General features: G+C 36.8%; 1 protein-coding gene across 7 annotated transcripts in view; it reads right to left on the bottom strand.

The window, feature by feature from the left end:
* The window catches only part of LOC119776117 (sodium/potassium/calcium exchanger 2-like), an 86,363-nt gene extending 68,114 nt beyond the window's left edge, over positions 1-18,249 (bottom strand). For 4 of the 7 annotated variants that reach the window (XM_038274383.1, XM_038274380.1, XM_038274381.1 and 1 more), the window contains exons 1-2: positions 18,020-18,249; positions 13,533-14,586 (exon numbers count right to left, since the gene is read on the bottom strand). In XM_038274383.1, coding sequence (XP_038130311.1) covers positions 13,533-14,432 — 900 coding nt within the window. In that variant the 5' untranslated portion in view covers positions 14,433-14,586; positions 18,020-18,249. Of the gene's footprint in view, positions 1-13,532; positions 14,587-17,734; positions 17,913-18,019 lie in introns of those variants that run through there. The other 3 variants (XM_038274378.1, XM_038274382.1, XM_038274379.1) reach the window with 2 other exon arrangements.
* Positions 18,250-21,488: the final 3,239 nt, after the last annotated feature.

The following is a 21,488-nucleotide window of genomic DNA, read 5'->3' as shown; positions in this document are numbered from 1 at the left end:
GCAGCCCACTGCTCCCCAATGACAGTGTAATGACAATAAAAAAAAGCTGTAGTAAAGAAACTGGAAAAACCCTAAAAATGTAATCTGCACAAAATCACACAGGATGTTTCAGTAAAACTACTCATCAAAGTTAAATTAGAGGTCATTATGTAACTTGAAGCATTGAATTCATAGTGGATCATTACACACTTCACACTACTCTCTGTGCTCACCATCAAGTATTTTTATGGTGAATGCAACCTCTGAATTTTAACAGAAAAAAAAAACATCCCTGATATATTTTGAGCTTTTAATTTAGAGCAAGGTCACATCTACAACTTTCTTTTCTAAGAGAGAAAACGTCTTGTGCACATCCATTCAGCCCATTGAAGGACGCTGTTATGTGCCATAAAAAAAAACCCAGAGTATTTGACAGTTAAATAACTCTAACTCCTTTGCATTTACTGTAATGAGAAGCAGGATTAAATATTTCACTTACTTTTAATGTTACGAAATCCCTCTTTATGTGAAACAATTTTAATATTTCAGCAGTTTAGTAGACATTAGCTTGAAAAATGCTTTAATGATCCATTCAATCTCAAAAAAGGGCCATAAAAACAGATGTAGCTTATTTTTTTTGAAAGAAGCTGGCGAAGCCCATCTGGACTTTATTGAAAATTAGCAATTCATCTAATATAATGGATGTTAATCCCCTAAACATGACTCACATGGCCACAATAAGGAGCTATAAATGGAACTCATGCAGAGCACTGTTATACTTTTATTATCAAATGTTTATTAGAGAATAAAAAAGAAAAATGGTGAAAATGGAAGCATGAAAAAAAATCTGATTTTAGATCAGTAGTATTGAGCATCATCAATATGTATAACACCAGCACCCAGCTGGACAAATCCTTAGGGGAGGGCATGAAAACTGCATCCCGCCTTTCTGCACAGGACTTGCTTTTTAACCAATCCTTGAAGCACATCCTGATGGAAGATCTTGCCACAGTAATGCTATTTATAGCATGGTAATGCATCAGAGGTTGCACCTTCTATGTCGGCAGAGCCAACATCTGCCTCTGTGCACGCTGGCTTATCTATCCAACGCTGAGAGAAGCAGGGTTCAGTATCTCTCTCATCTTCAGTGTCCAGAAATCATCTATTTTTATTCTGCATCTCCAAACAGCACCTACAATTAATGCAGTCGCATTACAAAGTATCTATACCTGATGAACTACAATAAATGCTCTAGCCTTACCACACTGGAGGGAAAGCATCTGTAAGAAAATATTTTGGAGTCCTGCATCGGGTTCTAAATTGCATTTAGGGTCTGAATTTGATTTGGTCACGCTCACACATTATTAACATTTTTCTTTCCAAAGAAAAACATTCCTTTGTTACATGTTTAGGGTTTGTATTAGCGATAAACCGGATTTTTACAGTTATCGTCATTTACTACAATAGCCGGCACAATTTTTTCCATGTCAGTAAATTCAGAAAATAAGTCAGTAAAAATTTCTGCAGCTTTTCCTGTTTGTTCCTGGTGTCTGGTATTTCCTTCCTCTTTAAGACACTGAAGCATGTGAGTAATCAAGAAGCGTAAACAAAGTCAATGGCGGAAGAGGCAAGTGAAGAAGTCGCTAACACTGCTGTAAAGGAATTTTCATCAGTTAATCCTGCGCTCAGAAAAGAAGTCGAGTGCGCATTCTCAGAGTTGAGCACATGGCAGACCGGTTTTGAGCGAGGATGTGCGAATTTAAATGATGAACATTGTTCTCACTGCACGCTCAGTTCTGTGACACCAAAATTACGCCATAGATGTTGAGCAAAAGTCAACAAAATGCAAAGTTTGTCCGAAAACTGTCGGGACTACCCAAAGTAACACATCCAGCCTCCACCTACAGCACAGTCACATTGTTGAGCTCAAACATTTGCAAAAGGCTCCATTACCTTTACACGAAATTGTTTGCAAGAGAGCTAACACTTTTTTTCTCTTCAATGAGAAATTGTAGAATGTTTAAACCACAATGGGTGCAACACTTGAATATTTAATTAAAAGTAATATGTGATGTGATTTATTCAATAAGTAAATTATAAACAGTTCAGCTGCTTTTCCTGTGCATGCCTTTATTTCTGATAGAGGAGCCGGAGCATTTATCGTGCATTTACCGTTATCGAGGTAAAACTGCCCAATTTATCGTGATATTGATTTGAGGTCATATCAACCAGCCCGAGTTTCTACTATGCTTGGGGACAAAGCTCTGCCACAGACCCAGACAGGTTGTCTCTGATCACCTTCCCTTCCCCTGCTAAATAAATCCCTCCCCAAAGCCCCAAAAAGATTCCTCCACAACCATGTTTCTGATGTCTAATTCTAATTTTCCTCTACACAGCATTTTGTGTGGAATCTTTTCCCGTATCACCCGTGTCTTTCCATGCTTTTCTTTTTGCAATTCTTTGGCAGAGGCCATACATTTTACACATCTAAGAGTTATGTTGTAACTTCACACCTGAGCTTTTGTTCTCTGCAGTTCTTCCAGAGTTGCCATGGGGCTTTTGGCTGCATCTCTGATTATGTTCTCAATGGGCAGAGGTCAAATTAGCAGGATGACTGCTACTTGGTAGGTTTCCATATGTACCAAAGTATTTTAAAACATGACAAAAGTTATTTATAAGTGTTGTATCAGATGTTTGATGCTTATGATATTACAACATAATTCTAGCAAACCTCTGAGGTTGTAACCAAACATTCAAACAGAGATTACAAACAGCATAACTCTGTAAAGTGGATTTTATTGTTTTTTATTTTTATTAAGGGTATCAGTGTAACAGGGATGAATGCAAAAGCACATTGCGCCCATCATACTTTTGTTTATATATTACTAAAAGCATGTATACTTATAAGTACTTTGTGCCGACCCTTCAAATAAAGGAGTTTAATTTATAAAGTACACTGAAATTTGACAAAATGTAGAAATGTTCAAAGGTTATGAACACTCATGTAGTTTATCATTCAGATGCTCCCATTAGAGTTAGGCAGCTTTCTTTTGTGTTCGTTTGTTTATTAGGATATCATCAGGAGTCATCAGATTCTATAGAGTAGAAATATAATAACATTTAGTTGTTCCTCCGCTGTCCTTGATAAAATATTGATAAACAAAGTGCCGACTAATCTGATCTGTCTGAACGAGCAATTTCAAAGGCAGGCAGCCGATCCTTCAGCAGAACAATGAGACATACCACACAACAACAAGCACTGGGCTTAAGAAAAAGAGCTTTTCATATTGAAAAAGACAACAAAGCTGTTAAAAGCGTGATTTTTTTTTAGATATAATTGTTGGAAAAGGGATGTATTCAAACTCAACTGGCCACATAGTCTGTTAAGTATTTAAAAACTATTTGGTCATGCTGTGATCTTTATTCAAGGGTTCAGACTGAGCCTACATTTCTACTGTGACCTTGAAAGGTCTGTGCATAGAGTATTTCAGGAATGACTAGCTTAGAGAGGCATTAATGCAATAGCCAACCTCCTTTTATACTCGACGTACAGAAATTATAGAATAAGTCCTCTGGGATCAGAGAGGATGCGGGAAGGATGGGATTCTGTCTCGTTACATTAAGGCCCTTCCCAGCAGTGTAAGGAGCTTAACTGTGACAGAACGTGCAACAATTAGGAGGGAGACGGTACAATGAAGCCCCCTCTGACCTATAAACATCTGCAGCTAGCACAGAAAAGATGTTCGACTTGAATGACAGACATTAGCAAGAGTATCGTAGTAAACAATTTATAGCTTTGATGTGTTTCCAGGTTCACAAAAACATAATTTGAGCAGTTCAACCTTATAAGGTGAACTTTAACTGTTTCAAGACACAGCATATTCATTATAGAGTTTGAGGCAACGACATCTCACAGCTTTTTCCAATTATACCATTTATGATGAGTTTACAGTTAAAATTCTAATAAGAAATTGTTTGTCCTTCCGTTTTCATGTCCTATATATATATATATATATATATATATATATATATATATATATATATATATATATATATATATATATATATATATATATATATATATATATATATATATATATATATATATATATATATATATATACATATATACACTGACAGTTCAGAAGTTGTTTACTAGGGGTGTGGGAAGAAATCCATATAATATTGATCTTTTCAGTTCCTAATAATGATTAAAAAAAATAAGTAGATAGCGCCGTGGAGCCTTTTTACTGTGCAGCACAGCATCATTTCTGTAGTAGAGGCAGTCACAGTTGAAGATGTGGAGTGACTCAAACTCCAAACAGCCTGGATTTTGATAAACATATACAGCACTTGCTTTTCATTTTGATAAGAATGATAACAAAATATTGGACTATACATAGCAATATTGCAATATTGTGATAATATTGTATTGTGATCCATGACACATCCTATCGCATCTCTCATGCCAATTCTCACTCGTATTGTTTACATGCATTTAACAAATACAATGCACACTGAGACATTGAGCTTTACATCATTACGGCTGCCCTGTATGACAGGCATTTATAGCTGCAGTAACACTTTATTTGCACTTTTTATCTCATTGAAATAGTGACACACAAAGTGCTATACAATACCTCTTTGCGAACATGTGGATTTTGCCTTATTCACTATTAATCAATCAACACCTCAGTGTCAAGCCCAGACACTATCATTATATTAAAAAACATATTTTTGTATCTCTGTTTTTAACGTGCATATCTTTCTAATTTTTGTCTGTTGAATGACTGAAAATAACATCCACAATTATTGCCAGCTAGGGATACTTTACACAAAATCTATTAATATTATCTATAAATCAGTTACATGTTTCAGCCTTGTAATATTAACAGGTTGCATTGATAAATCTTTCTTCAACTGCTTTTATTTGGCTAGATTTTTACGCTCAGTTTGTTATCATTGGGTCAGAGGTGGGCTGGCTGAAGGACAAACATTTACTGGAGGAAAGGTTTGTTTGATTTTCGTGTTTATTTATTTTTTAAATTAATAAACTTTCTGTAAATAGATGGATTTCCGGGTGTAGTCTTTAAAGCAGGTCACATAATAACCAGGGTTCTATGCAGTGCTCAAAAAATAAAGGTAACACTCAAATAGGGCATCCTAGAATACTGAATACTTTGTTCTGTGCAAAGTTGAATGTGCTGACAACAACATTACACAAAATTATCTATGGAAATCAAATTTATTAACCAGTGGAGGCCTGGGTTTGGAGTCATACACACAAAAAAAGGAAAATCAAACTACAGGCTGATCCAACTTTGATGTTATGTACCTAAAACAGGTCAAAAGGTTCAGTATTGGGTGTGGCCTCCCTACAGTGCCTGGGCATGCTCCTGATGAGGTGGTGGATAATCTAATAAGGAATCTCCTCTCAGACCTGGACTAAAGCATCCGGCAACACTGGACAGTCTGTGGTGCAACGTGATGTTGATGTATGGATCAAGGCATGATGTCATAGATGTTCTTGATCTGATTCAGGTCTAAGGAACTGGCAGGTCCGTCCATAGCTTAAATGCCTTCATCTTGCAAAAACTGCTGATACACTCCAGCCACATGAGGTCTAGCATTGTGCTGCATTAGGAGGGACCCACGACCAACATCACCAGCATATGGTCTCACAAGGGGTGTGAAGATCTCATCTCAGTACCTAACTGCTTGGCCCTACAAAGAAATTTCTGACTATTACTGACCTACTGCTAAACCGGTCATGCTGTTTTTCTAGACTCTGTCACATCTGTCACAGGTGCTTAGTGACAAAGTGCCAGCGGTAAATTTCGCAATGCTGGTGTTCTTTGGCAAATACCAAGAGTCCTAAACAGTGTTGGACCTGGACCACAACCCCCATCTGTGGATGTCAGGCCCTCACACCATCCTTCCCTTATTTCCCTTCTATGGCCTTCTCCACATCTTCTAGTATACTGGCCTGTCTCCTGGTAGCGCCTCCAGCCTCTGGACACAACGCTGACAGACACAGCAAACCTTCTTGCCACAGCTCACATTGATGTACAATCCTGGATGAGCTGCACTACCTGAGCCACTCTTGTGGGTTTTAAAGACCGTCTCATGCTACTACAACCATAAAAGTACCACCAACATTCAAAAGTGACCCAAACATCAGCCAGGAAGCATAGGTACTGAGAAGTGGTCTGTGGTCTCCACCTACAGAACCACTCCTCTATTCAGTGCTTCTTGGTAATTGCCAATAATTCCTACCTGTTCTCTATTCCATTCGCACAACAGCATGTGACATTGTTTTTCAGTCAGTATTCCTTCCTAAGTGGACAGTTTGATTGGACTGAAGTTGTATTGTGATGTTTACATGTTCCCTTTATTTTTTGAGCAGTGTAAATAACTAAAAGCAACAAAAACTGAAATGTAGAAAATATTTCCATTAACCCAGATAAATAAGAAATGTGCTGGAAAAAAAGGAATAACTACTATTTACTACTATTGTTTTTATTGAACTATCAAAAGTTTTCTGAAATTTCAGATATCCTTTTTTCAGCTGTAACTGAGCCATTTTTTAAAATGCATCTTGTTTGAATCAGTATTACCTAAATGCAGTTTGATAAATACAATACCATTTTGAATCATCTGCCTAAAGATAAATGGAGGTATTAGAAAACTAAAACCAGGACTAAAACGTATGCAAACTAAAATAAAAGTAAGCATTATGATAATAATTGTGATTAACAAAAACTATTAAACCCATTAAAAAAATATCATTAAAACTACATTAGAGAAAAAATAGTTAAAACTAAACTAGAATGAAGAATCTAAAACTATAAAGACCTTGATGAGCGCTACAGTAAGTTAAATGAAGTACTTATATAATAATTTAACTTTATTGATCTCATATTCAAGAAATGTACGTCTTCATTCAACCCATCCCCTTGGGGAACAGTAGGCTGCCATTGAGTGGCACCCGGAAAGCAGTGTGGGGTTAAGGGTCTTGCTAAGGGACCCAGAGTGGCAGTTTGTTGGAGTGGGACTTGAACTCAGAACTTTAGGATTCCAAGCTCTATGCCCTAACCACTAGGGTGCCACTCCCCTCCAAGGAATACAAGAAATAGAAAATACAATAAACACAACAATACAACTACAGTATATTCAAACTAAGAGCAACCAATCAAAAACTTAGCCATATTTTAAACATAATTTTGATTTTCTCTAGAAAGAAATGTTAGTAACATGCACCTTGAGCTCTGATGGAGGAATATTCCACGTCAGAGTGGCTCTCATTGAAAAGGTTGTCTGACCAAAAGCAGTCCTTCTGTTTGAAGCTACACAGTCCCTTATACTGACAGACCTGGTGTGTCTGGTGGGTGTCTGTGCAGGTTTGCGGGATGGAGAATCTTATAAGTTAGACAAGGATCTTTGAACTGGACAAAATTCTCATCTCAATAGGTTTTGATTAGTAATGAATTTGTCTTTCTTTCCAGTAGTTTCACAGCTTGATGCTAAACCACATGTGCCAATTTTAAATGTATACCAAGCTAATCAGAAAGCTGTGACCTGAAGATGGCATTAAGATAAACTGTACCTGCTTTTTTTAAAATCAAGTTTCAGATATGGTGGAAATTTAAGAGGCAAAACTTTGCTGTGTTCACTAATAACTGAATTTGTTTTTTAAATATGTATAAAAATGTACACATGTTTAGTGACAGAATAAAAACCTTAAGTAGGTTTGTCTTAATTTATCTACTTTTTATTTGATTTATTACATTTTAATTATATGTAATAATTCTAAAAATTTGAACATTTTCTTTGATTTTTCTGTTTTTTAATCTTCACATTAATTTTAAATAAGACAAACCATAAGTATTTTTTTTTAATTAAACAGCAAAAAGATAAATACAAGAACATTAAAAAAAAATTACATTTATCCCAATTTACTTTTTATTTACCTTAACAGTAAAAGCAGTTGTTCTAAAAGAGTACATTTTTCACCTCCATCAGACTGACTCATTGACGGGCAGCAATAGACTGCACTTCTCAGCAAGCTTATTTTTGCAACCAATATTAACCTGATGAAAAGAGCATGAAGCACTCCATGTACTACAGTCTTTGGCCGGGTAGTCGGTCTTAATGCATAGTGTTATGAAGCGTATAGTTGCATTAACTGGATTATCCTTGATTGCTGTCGATGAGGCTGCTAAACTTCTGATAAAACAATAGCCTCAATGGATTTAAAACTGCTGTTGCTGGGAAATCAAAAATGAGTCTAAGTCTTTTACTAAGTGTTTTGCATCAGCCTTTAGGTAACAAAGACAAACAAGCATCAATCTTCTAGTGTAATGGTTTAGCTGATTAGGAAGGACCTTATTATTTAAAAGATTAAAATGGAAATCAGTCTGCAATTTGAGTATGGTAAGAATAATATAAAATAAATTGCAATATAGATAGAAAAAAATGCAAGTTATAAACAGCACAAGCTATTATGTAATAAGATCAAGGGTGGCAGTCAGATAATGACATGTCTGCAAAACATCACACAGCTGTCCATGCTTATGTCTAGATAATTCATTGAAAGGTCCACATGCTAAGCCTATATTTGGCAATTGCCTAACAGGTTCTACAGATTCTGCAGGTTCCGCACCAGCGGCTAACAGCATTCAACCTTATTGTATCTTAAAATCTAAAAAATATATATATTTTAATTTACTATGTAGTTTCCTACCAGGGTTGGATAGTATAAAATTATATTTACTCACATTTACTTGAGTAACTTTATGAAAAACAGGAAATTTTAGGAGTAGTTTTAATGCAATTGTCTTTTTAGGTTTTACTGCATTTGGCTTTTTACTTTTACTTGAGTAAAAATAGAATCAATTATCACTGATTTTACTTGAATTAAATTTCTTGCTACTTTACCCATCAAATAAATACTTTTTTAAACAAAACTGCACCAAAAAGAGATACACCTTCACTTTATATTTATGTTAAACTTTTATTTTTGTGCTCAAGCCTCATTGGATTAATGTCATTTTCTGTCTCTTATTATGCTGTGTCATTTTAAGGTTGAGTAAGTATAGAGTAAACAATATACTATATTGAATTATTGGAATTAACTCACTCCTTCTGTTATTCTGTAATTACTGTGAGTTATGAAGCCAAAGCGAATATTCAACCTGGAAGACTCTTATCAGCCTCACCTGAACAACCTTCTGATATGTGTTGTTCAAGCTCCAGCCAATCGACTTCGGGACCGCACCCCCTCTGATGCCAATCATCATTGAAGATCCCTTTCATAAAGCTCCTCACCCAGCTTTCCTCCTGCATACCAGCTGAACTTTTATCCACCTCTGCCCCACCTCCTCCCTCCCTCTCAGGCTAGTCTCAGTCTTATTCGTCCTTCTGCTTCTTCCAAAACCTTTGTCCAGGCCCCGGGGGGAAAACTACTGTAATCCTCTAAACTTTTTCCTACGTTATTCATCATAGCAAATGTCAATTCACAGCATCAAAGTCTTCTTCAGGGGTCAGAGCGCCAAAGAACCTATATCATTCAAATTGTTCTAATCGTTAATCGTTCTCACCAGTTTGAAATATATTAATTTGCTTTCCCATTCTAAAATACAAGCATTTGGAAAAAAATATATATTTCTGGCCCGGCAGGGGACGAAGACTAGAAATTAGCATTAGTCATCAAAAGATTTAGAGTACTCACTAAAAAGATTGCCTTTCTACTGAACCTCTGACTTTAGGTTTGCCTAAGATCTGCAGCTGTCTATATGAAAGGACTTCTGGAGAAAATCCTTCTGTTCTGGAAAATGATTGAGCTGTTTGGCCATAATGACAAGAAAAATGTATGGAGTAGTCAAAGCAAAGAGTACAAAATGAAGAATATTGCATGTGCTGAAAAGCATGGTGGTGGCAGTGTATTGACAAGGGACTGTTTCACTGCCAGCATTATGGCGCATAGAAAATACTGGATGGAAAAAAGGAAACTTAATTTTAAAAACTCAACAGCTAGATGGAAGAAATATGGACATAGTCAATAATTGTATTGACATTACAAATGTGCATAAAACTGTCAATATTGCGCTATTTCCATTGAATAGGAAATACAATTAGAATTGCATTTGAATATGGTTGTTTGCAAATAACTTGAAAAAACATGGCAGCTAGGGTTGTAAACACCTAAAGATACATCTATATTTCAGCCACAGCTCTAGTGCTCATCGTTGCGAACAGAACGTAAAAAAAGTGAGTTCCAAATATACCTCGCCATCATTCTCTGACTACTTCCAGTCTTGATGATGCTTTAGAGAAAGTGTTTTCCTTTGCAGTTTTGCCAAATTTAAAAATTTTAATGCAATTGGAAAATCAACCCTTCAGGGTGTATAAACTTTTAATAAAATAAAAAGTGAGCTGTAGGATAATTAGTCAAACCTATATAACAGATTAGTTTAAATACATTATAAAAATTCCAAAAAATATCATACAAAGAAGATAACAATTGTAGAATACAGCTGACTTAAACCTGAAACACCAAAAATATAACATATATTTCAATATAAGAATTTAAGAAGAACAAAAACTACAATGAGACCCCTGACAAATTTTTGTTAGAAGTTCTGTTGTGTTATCCTATTCTCGATCATCACTGTTTAAATTCAAACACCCAGGGACACACTAACATCAGCAACCGTCAATTAATTCTGGAAATAACACAAGTGTCCCCAAAGTGAGAAAGCTTGATTTAAAACAGTGTTTAAATGAAAGTATTCTAATATTTGCGTCATTTTAGTTTTATTAACCCTTAACGTTAATGCATTAAAAATAATTCATATTTAGTGAAATTAAGGTTTTCACTTAAACACTTATATTTCAAATAATCTGGTTGAAACACAAGGCCATGTTTTTGTTGTGCATGATGCTAATTAAAGAAACTGCAATAAGTGACAGGCATGCGTCCAAACTTTCCAGGATGCGTTGCATTTGAAGGTCATCTGAGTCTTCTCTAACAGTCTATCTCTCTCCCTCTCTCTCCCTCTCTTTCTATCTATCTATCTATCTATCTATCTATCTATCTATCTATCTATCTATCTATCATCTATCTATCTATCTATCTTTGTGGAAAATCCAAAAAACAGGGCGAAAAGGTAAAACTGACAAAGCTGTGCACCATATGGTACTATTGGCTTCCTCCAGAGGGTTTTTCATTGCGTAACCTGCTGTCAAAAAAAAAAGAAAAGAAAAACAATCCTTCATGTACTTAAAATAAATCCAAATTTAATGACAGTTCTAAAATGCAACTTTCTAAAATTTAATTTCCATCTCTTGTCACAAAGGAAAATCCGTTAGGATAATCCTCCGCACCAGTATCAAATTGCACTGCGGTGTCTTTTGCCCTCGAGTGTCATTGAGGAGGTCTGTGTCAGCTGAGGGAAGAGAATGATGCTATTTCTGACTGACAGGATCAAAATTTTGCTTCCTTTCTTTCTCAAGAAATTAAACATGGATCAAGAGGAAAATCCACATACCATTAAAGCATGAAGGAATAAGACAAAAACAGACTATTTGATTGACCTCGTCAAACGAGCTATGAGGAAAATGTCTAACAGAGGGGGTTAAAGTCGGCCCCAGATATTCTAAGGGATTTGTTTGTCAGACTGAGACATAATGTGTAGAGCTTAACCCAGAATTCTGTATTTCAGTGTGTTTTATTAATCTCACAGTGGAATACTGTTTGCCAGCTCCTCACAGCAGTGTAGAGGCGACCATTGATGTAAAATGATCTGTGTGACTCCATTCTTGACTTTCTGTTGTTTCAAATGTAACGAGGGAAGGGATATGAGCAATGCGCGTGTTTGGCAGCTGCTGATACACACTCCCTGATCAAGTAGAGGGGATCTGAGAGATGAAGATCTTTGGAGTTCTATACTAAACAACTGGCTTTGTTATTTGTTCACTAAAGATAAACCAATCTCAAATTAAGTACATAAAATGTTTAAAGGGGTCAACTTTCAATTTCATACAAACATACAACACTAACACAAAGGGCCGCAACAAACAGTTTTTGAAAACACAGCAGGCAAACCACAATTCGTATATTTAAAATGTTGTCCTTGTTGGATATCAGCACTATCTCCGTGAAGACATATTTATCCAGTTTTCTCCAAAGTGATCTCACTTTCATTTTTTGATGATTTTGACCATCTAGTTAATGAAACAATTACTGTCTAAACAAAAAATAATCTCAAGATGATTGTCATGATCTGCTATATTTACTGATCAGTAGGGGAGTCCTAGGGATCACAGTTTTTTTTATTAACATTTTATGGAGTGCATTTCAAAAAAAAGATTTATAAATCCACATAGACTTAACATAGCCAAATTAAATTCACAACGGTCCATGCTTGAGCAAGGTGACAATTATACTCTTTGCAATTTTAATGTTTTATCCTAACTCGAATTCCTTCATGAGCAAAACACAGAATCCCGTCACCTCCTCCTTATTTATGGATATATCTACTAATGTCCACTCCCATAGAAATACACATATTTTTTTCTTTAAAACAAAACAACAAAAAAACAAGAAAAAAAAGAAGAAAAAAAACCATAAGAGGTTCTCAACCCTAATTTTGAGGGATCACACTTTTGCATGTGACTTTTACTCAGAGATTGAATCAGATGAGTGTCAATAGTTATAGTTAATAGACCTTTTTCACGCTTTTCGCCTTAATGCAGACAGATTTTGTAACGGATCCTGGACCGTTAAGCCATATAGGTTTTCAGCATCCTAAAAAGAGTATTTTTCAAATAAATCCAGGAGCAGCTCTAGAATCAGTTTATTGGGTGGTCTGAAAAGAAGGTCCCCAGTTGCAAGACAACAGTAATGTGTGATTTTATAAATGGCAGCTTTAGCTTTTATTTTCTCCGCCCTTTTGATAGACTGACATAAATCACTTTCTGCCTTTCAATCACTTCTAAAGGTTCTTTTTAATCACTGACATGTCTTCACCCTGCTCCCTCTACTGTTATTTTTTTTGTTTAGTACTTACAAAATCTGTTTTTTTTTTGTCTCTCCCCTACTTTCTCCTATCCTTCTTTAGCTACCTGTCATCAGATTATATCCAATTTTAAGTGTTATCAGATGATATCATGTTTCCAAAGACCCCTCTGTAGCCGTTAGGTGCAGAAATGGCTGACTAGAAATGATTTTCCAGCCATAGCTTTGGAGCCCCATAGAGCGTGGCGATACTTTGCACCGAATATAGTGCATACTCACCTCTTGCCCCACTGCTTACACATTGCTATACACATCTATACTTAATAAATGAATCTTATGTATTATTGTATTTAGATTAACAATTTTACTAATAATGAAATATTTCTCAAATGCACAAATCTTTGATGCAAATTAATGGAATTGTATGTTGTAAGGTCAGTAGGAAACATGCAGCCAACTGCTAAAGTACAAAATGATGTTGGGGTGAAATGACCAACACTGTAACATTATAAATAAAATGATATATTTAACTCACCTTTGGCTGTACCTCCACTTCCACCACTTGGTTCTTGTGCATGCAACCCTTAACAAAGCCCTCGACTGTGCTGTTGAACTTCATGAACACTACATAGGCGGCATAGGCAGAGAGCAGCGTGATACTTTCCCAGATGGAGATGACATTATCCAAAAAGAAAATGATGAGCATGATCAGATCCAGGATATAGAAAGAAACATCTCGGAAAAGAGGCCACCATGTCAGATTAAGAATCTCTTTAGAGAAGATGGCGCACATCCCTATGACAAAAAGGATGTTAAAGACTGCTGAGCCTACGATGGTGCCGATGCCCACATTGCTGTGCGAGATGAAGACTCCAATGATGGAGGTGAAGAGCTCTGGTGCTGAACCGCCTGCTGCCATGAAGGTGGCACCTGCCACATCGTCTGAGATGGAGAGCTTCTCTGTGATCACCGTCAATGCTGGAACAAAGAACTCATCGCACACGATGGCTAAGGCAATGAACATGTAGATCATGCCAAACATGTGGAGGACCACTGCTCCATTGCGCCTCTCTTCACGCGTAAAAAGGTCCCGCGGGTACTCCCCCTGTGTTGCATTGTCAGCTGTGGATTTCATGGCTATGGGCATGTCAACGGACACATTTTGATCCCCCTGCTGTGGTGTGAAAAGTAGGGTCCTGTGCGGGGCCGACTCCTGAAGAGCCACCTGGGGGAACAACGGCTTGTTGAGCCCATCTGAACTTCTGCTCAAGGCACTGATGGAGACGGCACTTAAAGCCAACAGGCTGAAGACCAACCCCAAAACCCGCACAGGCCGGAGCTTTTTCCGCATATACCTTCGGCCCAGCTGCTTACAGCCTGGATCTTCTGTAGACCACTTCTCCGGGGAGTCCATGTCAGGCTGATCTGAAGCCATGTTGGTGCAGCTCTCAGTGTCCTTGTTCTTAACAGGTTGCTTGGAACGTTGGGAAGCAAAACATTGTATTGCGCTCAGATTCAAATAAGATGAGAAGGTTTCCAGTGCTGTACAGGATCCAGTTTACCAAATGATGTCATCATATTAGGCTCCACTAGATAAGAATGAAAGAACAGAAAAGAATGTCAACACCTGATTAGGAGGAAAGTGAATACCTTAATCCTAAATCAGTTTAGAACATATACAAAAATAACCCTGTACTCCAGCTTTACACACCACCCAGGTACAACATTGTGACCATTGAAAGACACTGACTTATTATCTTCTCATCATGGTACTTCCGAATGGGTTGGATATATATACAGGTAAAACCACATGAAACCACATCAGGTTTGGCCTATTAAAACCTTGTTAAAGCTGTGCATATACGTACTATGGTATCTAGAGCAGAGATTTGTGATGGACATTCTAAAACATTGACTTTGCTGTATGTAGGCCACTTTGGGGTCATTGTCAATTAGAACGACCTTTTAGTGTTTAAAAGGTTATCACTTTATGATATCTTAAGATACTTATTCAATATTCCACATAATATTCTTTCCTTATAATGTAAGAAGTGTACCAGTCCTCCATGGTACAAAACACGAACACTTTAAGGTAGTTTCACATCAAAGCAATGATAATCTCAGGCTTTTTCATACTCCTATACATGTCTCAAAAAATGAAGGTCTTTGTTACCGAGTGCATTTACAAAGGGGAATCTAGTTTTTGGAGCTTGGAGAAAGGGTTTCTTTCTCTTTGACAAAGGTTATAAAGCGTGAATTGATGCTAAATTACGACACAGTGGTTGATATTAATGGCTAGCAGTTCACAACCTCAAATCAACCTTATTGCATAGAAGGAGACTTTAGACTTTAGTCATTACAATTCAGCGCAATTTTTAAGGAAGTATTCATGTCTGTTAAGCATTGGGTCGACAACATAATGATTACATTATATCAAGATCAGGAAATAAAAAAAAAAAGTACAGCTATTACCGGGTAACAAGGTCTTTATTAGAAATAAAACTGCTAGTGATGTAGAAAAAACCATGTGGATGTGTGGTAGGAGCCGGGAGCCTGGCATAAATATTGTACGAAATACGACATGAACGTTGACACTGCTGAGGCTTTGAAAACTATTGCTTTTGAATCCAATTCAGTACCACATATGAAAGTGGCTCCGATGTGATTTTCTTAAAGGTGAAAAAAGAACAGAATTGGGTCGTTAAGACTTCCATGATCTAGGTCTAGGTTGCATTTGTCTTCTGTCTGAACGGCTTTCTATCCATGCTAAAACAGGAATAGATTTAGTTAGGATAATCAATCTTTAACCATTTTCTAGCCAACATCTGTTTATAACATTTTCTTTTTGTTCTAGGGTTGATATACAAGTTTCATGCTAAAACGCATTATTTTCTATGACACGGGATGCCTTCCCTTTGTTGGTGAAAGATGGCCATGATGTTTAAACTCACATTTAACTGTGTGGCCAGACAAACATGACACCTTCAGGGATCTAGAAATGATTTTCTATGATGAATCAACTGTGCTTTTACACAAGGATTGTGCTTGAGGTGTAACCTTAAAATATAAGGGTGACCTTTTTACCTAAAATGTAGGGAATTAACCAATCAGATGCTTACAAAGTTAAAACATCATCATCTAGGCCCTCCTAAACAGCCCAGGGTGTTTTTCTGCATGGATTTGGATTGACATATCTAAATTGCCCTTAGGTGTGATTGTGTGTGTGTACGGTTTCGTGTCTATGCATTGCCGTGCGATGGACTGGCAACTTCCCCGCGGTGTAACCCGCTTCTCGCCCATAGACTGCAGGAGATATATACCAGCTCCCAATGACCCTGATGGATAACCAGCAGAAGATGGTATTAAGCAGAAAAAAAGGACAAACTTTGTTTATTTTAATTCTAAACAATAAATTATTTACTTTTTAGCTATATAGTGTAAATGAAAATATTGTTAAAAAGGCATCAAGGAACAAGTAAACAGTTCATCCTTGAAATTGATGCTTAAGAAGCAGGAAAAAAACAGGAAGGAGTAAGGTCTTGATCATGCTTGGTTTGAAAGCTGTGGCAGAGTAGCTATCTTCGAAACTGCATCTTTATCAAAAGTGGTCAAGGAGTGATTAATTGGCAACAGAGTCATTGCCAACCAAGGTTTTTCAGTGGGTAGGACTGCTGCTTTGCAGCAAGAAGTTTGCAGCTCCCATTCCCAGCCTGGTATCTTTCTGCATGGAGTTTGATTTTTCTCCCCGTGCATGTGTGGGTTCTCTGCCGGTACTCTGGCTTTCTCCCAGTCCAAAAACATGACTGTTAGATTAATTGGCTTCTCTAAATTCTCCTAAGGTGTGAGTGTGTGTGTGAATGCTTGTTTGTCCTGTTTGTCTCTGTGTTGCCCTGTGATGGACTGACGACCTGTCCAGGGTGTACCCCGCCTCTCGCCCGTAAACAGCCGGAGATAGACACCAGCATCCCTTCACGACCCCAGGGATAAGCATGACGGAAAGTGAATAGATGGGTATTTATTCCCAGTACATTTTAGCTTTGGGAATAAATTTAATGAGAGAAGGGATACAGTATTTACAGCAGCCGGAGACCGCTAATGCTATGTCTGATTGATATTAAAACCTCTATCAATGTTTAATTTAGTGGGATACAATATAACAACAACCATACTTTAATCAAACAAGCGTGAAAAGCTGTCAGGTTTAACCAAGTCTGACTCAGTGTCACTGTTTAGGCTACATTTGAGTTGTACATTTTCATCATATTTTCTGGTCTAAATCAGAGATAAAAAGATATCTTAAAGAGATAAAAAAAAAAAAATACATGTTTCTAAGTAAAAAAAAAAAAAAAAAGAAACACTAAGAAAGCAGACAGACAAATAAGTAGACTGACTTTTAAGCTACTACATGAATTATCATCCCTATTGAATATGCACTAATAAAAATAATTAATTTAATATATGTTATTATTCCATGTGACAGAGTAAAAAAAAAAAAATAATTAAGACAAATAAACCATAACAAAACTTAACAATAATTAATAGCGGTTGGTCAGAGACTATCATCTTTTGGGAGGACATCATTGCACTCTAAAATTAGCAGTAATTTAAATCTACATAATGATATATGCACATCTTGATATGATGCAGAGAGAAACTTATCAGGCAAAAGCATGACCATGAACGAATGAACGGATCAGCAAACTACTTAAGAACAAAAAATGCATTTCCTGCCATTACCTGTCAAATAAACGGTGCGCTTTATAGAAATGATCTTGATTGCAGCGTGTAGGTAAAGGCGGATAAACACCCGCGTCCTGACCGCACTATCTGACTTCTCAGAGATGCTCGCTGCCTTCACAACTGAACTCTCCTACTCCACTCCCTGTATGCCCTTCAATTTCGCCCTTTCGGATTAAACCCCTTAGATCATTTCTTCCCAGCAGAAAAAAAAAAAAGCCAAACATAAACAAGGTGCCCTCTTGTTGGTGAGGCGCATGACGCGCACCCAGAGTCATGCCTTACCTTTAATAAAGGCGACAGGGGAAAAAAATAGGCACGCGGCTGGGCTGCACGTTGAGTTTAGGAAATCCTCTCCGGTGCCCTCTTGGTCTCATTGAGCAGAGAGAGAAAAATGTGACCACTCGCCGACGGCAGAGGAGGAGCTCTGAGTGCGCGCGCCTTACAGCAGCATCAGCACCAGGATCAGCAGCATCCTTTACGATTATAGAAATCTCCTCTTGTCCAATAGAAAAAAAAAAAAAAAAAAAAGACGGGGGGGTGTTGCTCTTTGCTTGGCTGAGCACGTGATCTGGTTGGTTTAACAATAACAGGTTAATAGAATCCAGGTAAAAAAGGCAGCCTGTGTCCCTCCCCTGCTTGGCTCACGCAGAGGAGGCTTTGGTGATGTTTCAGTTTAGAGGGAGGAGTTGCCGTGGTTACACAGCAAAGGCAGCAGCTTTTCTCCCCATAGTTCCTCTGATGACGGAACAGGTGGATGCGCTCCTAGCTCAGCGCTCTGACTGCGCGCCTTGGGTCATTTCAAGGTTACCTGCAAGCTGTGGCTCCATTTCTTAAAGATGAACGCAGACTAATAGAGTCGATCGCCTTTATGCTGCATTCTTATCCTTTTATAGAGGGAATGAAGGGTAAGAAATTGTGTTTAAATCGAACTGATCACCATACATGAATCCTACATCTCATCAGCATTGTTAGTAGTAGAGGATGTAATAACCAAAATAGCTTAATAAATGCATTTTGAAAGCCAACAGTTAATAATGAAATACTCTTCACAGAAAGACCTTGACCAAATTTAAAAAGATGTGCAATTTATGTTGTCTAGTTAGAAAATATGCAAAGCAAATTAAAGTAGATCATGATCTGTAGGTAATAGGATATGGTTTTATAACAACTATTTGTGAGGTACTTATCAATTAATTTGAGATCAGGGAAGAAAAAAAACTCCTGCTCCATCCATTGCCTGTTTTAAACAGATAATTGTTTCATGTCTTACAAAAAAAACTCCTTTTGTTTACTTCTGTTGGTGTTTATTTTGTTGACTTCAGTACATAATTTAATTGGGGCAAACATGACTAAAATGAAGTAGAATAAAAATTATGGGTCAGTTTTTATCATGATAAAATAAACCCAAGGAAACAAAAAAATAATTTATATATTGGCTCCATCAAATCTAATCCAATCCACTTTATGTATGAAGTATATTTAACAACAAAAACATGTTTGCCAATGTGCTGTACATAAAAACAAACAAAAAAACATGCAATATTTCTAAATCTGGTAATTGTTATTGATCACAGCTGATAGGTTCTAGGTTTTATTAGGAACAGCCTGAATGCTGTATACTCATGAAATGAGTTAAATAGAACATCTCTGGAAACATGAAGTTGGCTAGAAGATCTCTAAATGCAACACATCAAACCCAAAAAAAAGAAAAAGAAACGAAATCACAGATAAATATTTGCAAAAAAAAAAAAAAAAGCTTACAAAGCCATTTATAGTATTCCTTCAAAACACAGCATGAACCACTACCTACAACTGGATATATGGATATTGGTAAACAGTCCCACAGCGTTCAACCTATATTTAAATAACTCCAAGAGTTAATCAAAGACTAAATTATGAAAACATGAAAGAACACAGGGTAACAGCTAAAGCACTGCAGGTTTTTTAGTTTTAGATTGTAAATTATGCTTCTTTCGCATCATTTTACAGACTATGATCACTTAACAGCTAAACCTATTCAATAAGTTGAACGCACAAACCCCCAAATTAGTAAGTCATGGGACAGGAAGTCGGGCTACAAGGAGTGATGATCCCGAATGCCGATTGTGAATGTAACATGACTGAAGCCATGCGGGCTGGTTTGTGTTTTGATAAGTGTTGATCTAATTAGATTGTGACATACAAGTTTCTATATATAATAATAATCCACAATGAGGCAGCTGTTCAGAATTAAGAAAATCCTTAATTGAAGACTCAGTGCAAAGGAGAATGGATAGACTAGTTTGGGATGATAATCGGCAGCAGGTTAAGTAACCACTTGATATAACCCTGGTATGCTGAATATTATCCCTGAATAAAAATTACAAAGTGTCGCTATGTTTTGGGAACTCTCATAGAACCTCTGGAGACTATCAGAATCAGAAATACTTTAATAATCCCAGAGGGAAATTACTTTTGTTACAGTCATATGTAAGAAAATAAGAATACTAGTTTAGAAATAATAATTCCTCATAAAGTGATTAAAACTATGGGTAAGAATGAGGGTTCTCCAGATCTGCTGCAACACAGACCGCTACAGACGATCCTTCCTTCATACAGCTATCAAGGCCTACAACACCTGTTTAAAGAAATAGCATACAACTTACTGCAACATTTAGTTTCCATTTGGGATTAGTAAATTATTTATGAATTAAACTGAATATATAACAAAGCTGAATGGCAACAACAGCAAGAAATTAACCTCGTGTTGGATAAAAAGAGGGAACCGGGCTGCATTCATACAGGCTCGCCAAAATCACCCAAAAATAGACTAAAAAAATACCTAAACTGGCCAGATAGATCTTGACTTAAACAGTTAAATCATATTCATTAGGTTAGTTTCATCAGGAAATTTAAAAAGTATTAGATATTTTTATGAGGCATGCATTGATGCTTTGCCACTGTAAAAGATAATTACAGTAGTTACCTTAGGGCCCATTATATGCATTTGTCTTACGATTTCACAGATGTTACATTGATATTTGTGATTTATAGCTACATGTAAAACTTTGCTTCAGCTATGATTAATACACTGTCAATGTATTTTATGTAAGGTGAGGTTAGAAGTAGGATAGGAGCTTGTTCCAGAAGTATATGATACTTGATATAGAAAATATAGCTTAAGGATATTTGATTATTCATTGTTCAAATATTTTAAAGAAACTGTAAGCTAAGCTGCTGTTTAAAGCCTTTTGCATTATTTTGTGTGAGACTCTTAGAGAGTAAACACATTTCCATACATGCTGAGCTATTTTTGGTATCTTAAAGCGCAAATGGAAAACAGATTTAAAGGTCACAGTTGCTTTAGTATGAATATGTCAGCCCTTTATCTGCCATGATGAATAAATGGACAGATAGATTGAGAGAAGGATGGAAGCAAAGACAGACAAATGGATGGATGTGATGCTTCGTAAAGCCCCAACATCCCTCCAGATGCACGTTTCCCCTGTCATGCCATATAAAATCTTAACCCTTTGGAATGGGGCAGGTTAAACTCGGTTACAGGAAAAAAGCCATGCGGTGTTAAAATACTGTCTGTGTGACAGTAATGCTATAATGCTCAATAACAATCCATGTGTCAAAGACCTCACTAATTCTCGTTTTTATGCTTTTCTGTTTTATTGTATATTCATTTATTTTTACCTAATGGGAAACACTGATGAAATATATTAGGTTGCTTCAGAGCCTTGTCATCTGTAGAAATACTTGGATG

The sequence above is a fragment of the Cyprinodon tularosa genome, unplaced genomic scaffold, assembly GCF_016077235.1.
Source record: "Cyprinodon tularosa strain WSP-4 unplaced genomic scaffold, ASM1607723v1 ctg91, whole genome shotgun sequence".
Lineage (NCBI taxonomy): Eukaryota > Metazoa > Chordata > Actinopteri > Cyprinodontiformes > Cyprinodontidae > Cyprinodon > Cyprinodon tularosa.
This window is presented reverse-complemented; position numbering and strand designations above follow the sequence as displayed.